The sequence below is a fragment of the Watersipora subatra genome, chromosome 10 (genome assembly GCF_963576615.1).
Source record: "Watersipora subatra chromosome 10, tzWatSuba1.1, whole genome shotgun sequence".
NCBI classification, from domain to species: Eukaryota; Metazoa; Bryozoa; class Gymnolaemata; order Cheilostomatida; family Watersiporidae; genus Watersipora; species Watersipora subatra.
In genome coordinates this window covers 21,168,801-21,177,049 of record NC_088717.1, presented here as the reverse complement: position 1 = coordinate 21,177,049, position 8,249 = coordinate 21,168,801, and the positions used below count along the sequence as shown (strand labels likewise).

The 8,249-nt window shown below is 38.6% G+C and overlaps 1 protein-coding gene across 1 annotated transcript; it reads left to right on the top strand.

The window, feature by feature from the left end:
- The first annotated feature begins 6,334 nt into the window (after positions 1-6,334).
- On the top strand, positions 6,335-7,876 carry LOC137406864 (serine/threonine-protein kinase fray2-like). Its single transcript, XM_068093470.1, has 2 exons — positions 6,335-6,456; positions 7,573-7,876. Exons 1-2 carry the CDS (start codon positions 6,335-6,337, stop codon positions 7,874-7,876), a joined length of 426 nt encoding a protein of 141 aa, XP_067949571.1.
- The last annotated feature ends 373 nt before the right edge of the window (positions 7,877-8,249 follow it).

Below are 8,249 nucleotides of genomic sequence, written 5' to 3'. Positions count from 1 at the left end.
ACATTGTCTATGACTGACTGTGTTATTTTGTTATAATTGGTCAATGTGCTCAGAAAACTTCTTAAAAAGCATATTCATTGGGGGTTCATATTTTGGCATTAAATTTGGAACATCTTGCAGCGATGGTGTTATGAATGATCATGACTGTGATTTCAATTAAAACAATCAGTCAATGTCCCCGAATCAATGGTTAAAATATTATACACACCTGTGAGAATAATTTAACCATCAAATTGGGGACATATTGTTGCAATGGTGTTGACATATTCTATGACTGACTGTGTTCTTTTGTTATGATTGGTCAATGTGCTCAGAAAACTTCTTAAGAAGCATATTCATTGGGGGTTGATACTTTGACATTAAATTTGGAACATCTTGCAGCGATGGTGTTATGAATGACCTTGACTGTTATTTTGAATAAAAAAATCAGTCAATGTCCCCAAATTAATGGTTAAAATATTATACACACCTGCGAGAATAATTTAACCATCAAATTGGGGACATATTGTTGCAATGGTGTTGACATATTCTATGACTGACTGTGTTCATTTGTTATAATTGGTCAATGTGCTCTTTAAGAAAATGTAATAGAAGGCCAATTTTTTGGTACGGTTAGCACATTTTATTAAACATAATGATATTTCTATAAGGTAAATGTTTTTCGGGCTTACATCAGGCATATTGGAGATACAAATGTTTCATTTCCAATGCTTGATTCTAATATGTCTGCGCCTATGCTTCGCTTTTCATGCATGACTCACAAACAAAGGAATTGCGCAAAGATTTAAATCAAATGCTGTAATCATTGTGTGCAACCAAAATGAAAGGTACAATTAAAATTAACTATATTCAAATTTATTTTGCTGCCTGATTTTAAAGAATCTACTCGCAATTGCTGGCCTGGTTCATTTTACTTTTGTTTGCAAAAGTTAACTCATGATTACGCAATGTAAATCTTCTGATGGCTGCCCTCGGTAGTGATAAAAATGAGATATTGAAAAATACCTAATCGATTATAGTAATTATATTTGTTGCCTATTCAGGGTTTAAGAGTTCTAAGAAAACTATGTTAAAATGTTTACCTTGAAGATAATCGCGTTAAGTGTTTAAAAGTTGTAAATCTAGATAAGACATCAGTCTACAACCTTGGGCTGGCTGTTTGCAATTCAAAACCTTAACTTTAACAGATTGCCTTAAATTCTGTGAAGCAATTGGTTACACTGAAATTATTACCAAACACAAAAGTCTAATGTCAATTTAACCTTTACACGTCATACATGTGTGGATTTAGTACTCTACATAAATTTAATAAAAACTATTAAACTTCTAAGTTGATATTTTAGGAAAAATGAAGTCATGGATAACTTTTATAAGCAAATTTATGAAAGTGTGAGAAAAGTATCACATACCGACAACTCCAAAATAGTTGAAAAAAACGAAAATTCGCCAGAGTTATCTTCTCCATGCAAAAGTCCCCGTTTATTAGATAAAAAATTCATACATGTGTGTGAAGTGAAGTCCCCAAAGTTAGTGTTAAATTCTCACGGGCTATAACTGAAAAACGAATAAAGTGACAGCTCCCAAAATCAGTGCATTCGTAAACCCAACAAAAAATATTGCAACATGTTATTTTTTAAAGCTCTTAATGACAGATGAAAATTGTCCTCAAAGTGATGGTAAAAATATCGCGTCCCCAATTGCATGCGTTTACAAGACTGTGTGTGTGTGTGTGTGTGTGCGTGCGTGCGTGCGTGCGTGCGTGTGTGTGTGTGTGTGTGTGTGTGTGTGTGCGTGCGTGCGCACGTATGCATTCTATTTGCTAATATATGTGCATGTGTAAAAACCTCAACTCAGTTTTTATGGATTTGTGCTCTTTTTTGCTTGATCAGAGGCAATAAGGCTGTCAAAGATACTACATCATGTTAACTGAAGTATCATACGTTAGCAAGTATTGCCTGACATGCAAGCTTACTGGCCAATATTCACTTCCGTGACTTTTTTTGGCTTGCAAATAACATTGCCTATAACAATGAAATGAAACCATTGCGCAAGATGGAACTAAAACGGCGTCCGTAAATTGTTGGTGGCATAACTCTTACACTCAATGGCTCAGCTAACTCCATTTCGCTTGGCGTATGCGCCTTTTCTATCTTCGCCTGTCCCAGAGCTGTATAGTTTCACAGAGTCCCGTGACCAACAGAAACATATATGGGAGCTCGCTCGATTCCAAACAAACCGGCCATACCCACTATTTTTATATAAGTTATAATGGAGAGGCCGCAACATTAACCACAAAAAATCACTCCCATGGGCAGTCGCTCTAGAATTGATGGTTGCATTATACACCATTTGAAAGAGGACAAAATTCCTTACAAGAAGCTATTGATAATTTTTTTCTATTTAAGAAACTAACCCTTTCAAGGCCTAAATTAAAAAACATCTTACCTAAATCGATTTATAGCTCGAGTACTGATAGGTTTTGTATCGGCAACCAGTTTCTGTTTGGGTTTCTAAAGAAATTACGTTGTAATTTTGTGTAAAAACCTTGGATGCCGCGACTAATCAGATATGACATAGTGGCTGGCAGCAATATTCATTTGAATATATTAAACTTGAAAGAAATGTATCCACAAGCAATATTCATTGGAATATTGCTTGTGGATACATTTCCTTCAATTCTCCGTCTCACAAACACCAGGTATTATCAGCTGAAGATCATTTAAGCAAAACATATTGCATATACATGTAGTATCACAATACATATGCAAAAACCAGGCTCAGGCAAGCAGTTACATATATTAGGATCATCTGCACGCGACTAAATAAAAATATAATTTATGTAGCAGTGACAAACCACAAAAACAAAATAATAGGGCAGTAAAATTTGGAATTTTGATAAAAAGCATTCACAACACTAGTTTCAGGTGAGCAGTTAGATACTACTAATATTTTGACAACATAATAAGCATAAGAGAATATAAACCGAGCAAGTAATGAAAAGAACATTCGGTTAGAAGGCGCTCTTCGGTTCTGCTCCTCAACAGACGCGTTAAGCTAAGAGTTAACTGATGAAGCCAACTCTTCACACAAGATCTCACATTGCCATTAAAGCACTCCCAAAGCTCACAGACGAACCATTTTTCAGCGCTTCAGTGGCTTTTCTACACATGAAGTGCAGACGTACCATTACAAACTTCTTTGCCAGACGATGCCCTAGCTGATGCTGGCAGCTTATCGATGTCAGTGCACGGCAGCCGACGCTCAGTTCTAAGCAATGGTTGGTCAATGCTTCAGCTATTTTTGTCAGATGAATTTTTGCTTCATAGGCACGTACAGCAACCTCCCATTTCATAAACTCAGCAAAGAACTCATCGCTCACCTCAAAAACGGTACCATCTTTAAAATTCTGGAGCTGAGTGAACCTTGATTGGTTTTGATGACAGGTGTCCGCATCACGGAGTTGGTCTGTGCAGGTCTTGCACAGTTGCCGCAGTTTCATGAACGATTGAACGCAGTATCCGCCGAGAAAATAGAGAGACTGCTGGTCAGCTTCACATAAAACACTTCCAGTTGTGAATGCTGATGGAATCTCAACAGTAGACTCTTCATCGACCGAAGGCATTAGGTTAGCAGGCAGAAACTCCGCTAAATATTGACGTTCATCAATCGCATAGTCTCAAGTTTTATCTTCTTTTAAATACTGAGCGATACAAATATTTTTTATAGCATATTTAAAGTCACGGGATGATGGTACAGGGTTTTTACTGCAGATAACAGATAAAAGATTTTCCACACAGTCTTGTGTTAGCCGTGATGTTAACAGGAACTGCAACTTTCCAGAATCTACGAGTGATTTACATAGATTTAAAACAGTGGTTGTAGATAGTTGTATACCTGCCTGTACTGGCTTCCATGTTGCTTTCTGTCTGATTTGACAGGTTAGATCTGTGCTCATGTCTGATTTGACAGGATTTGGACAGTTGTGAGAAAATCACTAAGAAATGCAAGTGCAGCAGTATACATCGCAGGGTTATTTGTGGAGTGAGCCATTACAGGATGGCAGCTGCTCATCAGATCAAACCGTTTGTCAACGGCTCTGACAAACCAAGCTGTAGTCAGGTATGACACAGATCATCCCTCCTTCTTGATGAGATACTGCAGGCCTGCACCGACTGAATTACTAAATATGTGCAGTGCCTTGCCAACATTCATCTTTCTAAAATGAGCGCTGCTAGTCAGATCATCGCCTAACTTAAGGTAAGGTGTCAGTTTAAGATCTTTATCTTCCTGGAATCTAATGAGGTCCTCGACGTGACCTATCTCCACTGTATTCCCAGGCAGATGATGTTTGTTGACTGTGGTAGCAGAGAGAGTTAATTTCCTGTGATTGAGGAAAGCGTTGGCAAGGTTTTTGATGACATGCAACACATCAGCTATGAACTCAGTAGCACTGCCTTCAATTACCGCGGATGTAACTAGACTGTTAGTTTTGCTGGTGACTCCAAACTGTCTCCACATACTCCGGTTACCAGGACCCATGTCTGAGGTGATTGCTATGACATTCAGCCCGAGTGCTTTCGCCTTGGCAATGATATTTATTATGGTGATCTTTAAGCTCAAAGCTGACATTGAGCGACCAGTAAAATGATACCCGACCACCTGCTTCCATATTATGGCTATGGCTGCTATAGTTTAAATTTGTGATAATAATGAAATCGAAGGATAAATTGAGTCAAGCTAAATACAAATAAATCATGAATTGCCTATCCCTGTTGTTTAGTTCATGAACAACCCTTGAACTCTAAGAAAGCCATGAAAATCATGTATATAAGCCGACAACATGGAATACCAAAAATCTATTCAATAAAAAAGCTTGATCCCAATATGTAGTTACAAAGCTAGCTACTGTCTCCATTACATCTATGAATTAAACCCCTATTCTTTATCAATCAGAAGACATGCTCTTACCACCCAGCATGAAGACCAATCCATGATTTGCCTCCCCTTGATGGCCTGGAAGTATTACCTGGCCCAATACTTTCTTGCTCCTAGGGTCATACTCTACATCTTTTTTCAGTTCCATCTCATCAAGGGTGAGACAACAGAGCTTGTCAACATCTCTGATAGAAGCAACCTAAAGTAGCATACAATAGTCACTGTAAGATCTAATGTATAAATTATCTTAATATATATACGTCTTTGAACTTTATAAAAATGATCTCTGACAACTGGGTACATTTTAACAAACATGAGATAGGAGCGAACGCCAACAGTTTCATATGTTCACATTAAACAAAACTTTTGCAACTTATTTATGATAAGACTTTTTTGCTGGACCAAGACTTGTCTAAAAACATAACATATATATAATATATATATTATATATATATAATAATATATATTAATATTACCATATTATATATGTTAATATTATTATATATATTATAATATATATAATAATACATATATTATATATATAATAATATATATTATATTTATACCTTTGGGCTCAAATATTCAAACACTGAGCGCAGCACACCGGGAGAAAAGTTTATATGTTGCACACACTGTTGTAGAGTTCGTATGGGAGGAAGAGGAAATGCCATGGTTAACAATTCTGTGTAGCCCTTTGTTCCACATGCAAAGCGTAGCTTTAAAGACTTTTTAACAGTCTCCAGCTCCCAAGCAAGACCGCGAGTGCTTCGTCGAGATAATGCCGATAGCTGGTTCTTGTTAAATAACATGCGCATCTTTATATCGTGCTGTCTGAGCTTGGCATCACCCGCCCTTTTCTCTTTCTGTACCTAAAACAACAAAATTATGAACACAACCCAAGCAAACGGAAGTATTTTAAGACACGTATTACAGAAATACATGAATAATTCAATGTGCAAAAACACCACCGACTGTAACAATTGGACAAAAATGTTATTCTTTACAGACAAATGACAGTAGGTATATAGTGTATATAATTACCTGATTGAGTCTTTTTTGAAGGTCAATAATCTTGTGTTTGAGTTGGTCAACCTCTGAACCACCAGTATCATGGAGTAAACCTAAAAAGGAAAATGAACATTGAGGAATAGACATTAAGTTTCTTTAGAACAACTTACAATATTCAATTACTCAGCTTTCACGCTGTCCTGTGCTTCTCACCCTCGTGTCTAAGGATGATGTTTAAGGTAGATGAAAGGTTGAATGACAAAAATGTCACAGTTTTATCAAACATATATCATACATAATATATCATATCATTTTCGGTACACACATATAATCAGGCCAGTAAGTACATGTCCTGTTGTATAATCGAGCTGGTGGGCCGCGGGCTACGCTAATGTCCAAGGTCACGGTAGTTACCGGTAGTTACGAGAGGTTACGGGAAGATACGAGAAGTCAGGGAGTATATAGGCATCGGGAGATGCGGACGGAGTTCTTCTTTGCTTCAACCACATGTGAGTACGCACATTTATACAACATGGCACAGTTGACAAAATTCTGATTTTTTTTCTTTGTGGGTTAACGTTAGCGATAATTTTTCTGGTTACGGGGTTAAGTTTAAACGGTTGATTAGACCCTTTCACGGGCGTGCAGGCAAGGTGACGTGAGGTAGGGTGGTGTTGTGAGGTGTTGTGGCGGTGAAGTAGCGGTGTTGTTGAGGTGTAAATATTTATTACATATTCGGAGGTGAGAATTACACTATTTTCATACGAGTGGGGTAGAGTGAATTTGTGGCGAGAGAGATATTGTGTTGGGTAGAGATGGAGAGTGGGTTTCCGAAGCTGGTGTTTGGTGAGCACGGTGATGGGTCGTGGGAGAGATTTATAGAGGAGATGAATTTATGTATTGAGAGTGCTGTTGAGAGAAGAGGTTACAAAGGTGAAGGTGACAATAGACGCCCTATTAGTTCCTTACGGCTAGGCAGGCACTTGGGAAAATTGATAGAAAATATTTACAACGGATAGAGAGTTTGAGCAGATATGGAGAGGTGACTAACAATAATGATAGGGTAAGGTTTGCCCTTATAGTGGCGGTTAACAGGTTGAGAGATAGAGAAGTAAGCAGAGAGTTAATGAAGAATGCCAATCTTACTTGGGCGTTATTGCAGGAGGCATTGAGGGCTCGTGAAATGGCCAACAACTCTGATAGATTTTTGAGAAATGAGGGTAAAAGTACCGATTTAAAGAGTGAGGTTAAGCAAGAAGTAGCAAAGGTATCAGAGTTTGATAGTCGAGCGCAGTACAGGAGTAATGATAGAGATAGAAGTTATGATTCAGCAGGTAGATCTTCCCCTAGGGGTAGCCCTAGGAGTAGTAGAGAGTATTATGGTAGTGAAGAGCACGATACTAGTAGATATGGGACAAGAAGCCAGGAGTATAACAAGGACAGTGACAGTAGGAAGTATAGAGATAATAGCAGGGAGAGGCATGTCTCTAGATATAGAGCAAGCAGTAGAGAAGGCAGTGAAGATAGAGTGTGCTACAATTGCAAACGTAGTGGCCATGAGATGAGGAGTTGTCCCTCCATCAAATGTTTTTGTTGTGGACAGCGAGGACATGTATCCCGTTATTGTAGGGATAGGAAAGATGTAGGTTATGACAGGCGAGGTAGTAGCAGGAGGTCAGGAGGTAGTCGGGATAATAGCCATGAGCGATATGGTAGTAGGGATAGTAGTAGGGAGAGGTATAGGGGCCGAGAAAGCCCCCCCGAGATTAGAGACAAATTTAGCAGGTACAAGGACAACAGTATGGATAGGTTTGAGGGGGAGAAGTATAAGGAGGGGCGCGCGACGAGCCGGTATGAAGGGTACCGAGATAGTAGTAAGGGCAGAAGTGTTAGGTTCTCTGGTTCTAGGGATAAGTATGAGGATGACAGCTGACTAGGAATGAGAATTGTACAGGTTTTAAAGGTCAATGGGAAGAACGTTGAATTTACGTTTGATACTGGGGCAGAGGTGTCGACTGTAACAGAGGGGACGGCCGAAAGGCTGAACCTACGGCTAGAGGAGCCATCTACTGTCTTGGTGGAAATAGATGGTCGTAAGCTAAGAGTAGTCGGTAAAGCAGGTGTTCAGTTGGAAAGTAAATATAGATTTATGGAGACAGAGGTATACGTGGTGAAAGGATTGAGAACAAACTTCTTGGGCATAACTGAGTTAAGGCAGCTTAAATTATTTGCTGTTGTAAATGCGTTATGCGAAAGTAAGTTTGAGGCTGTTAAAGAGTGTAGAAATATTAAGCCAGTTAAGCCGT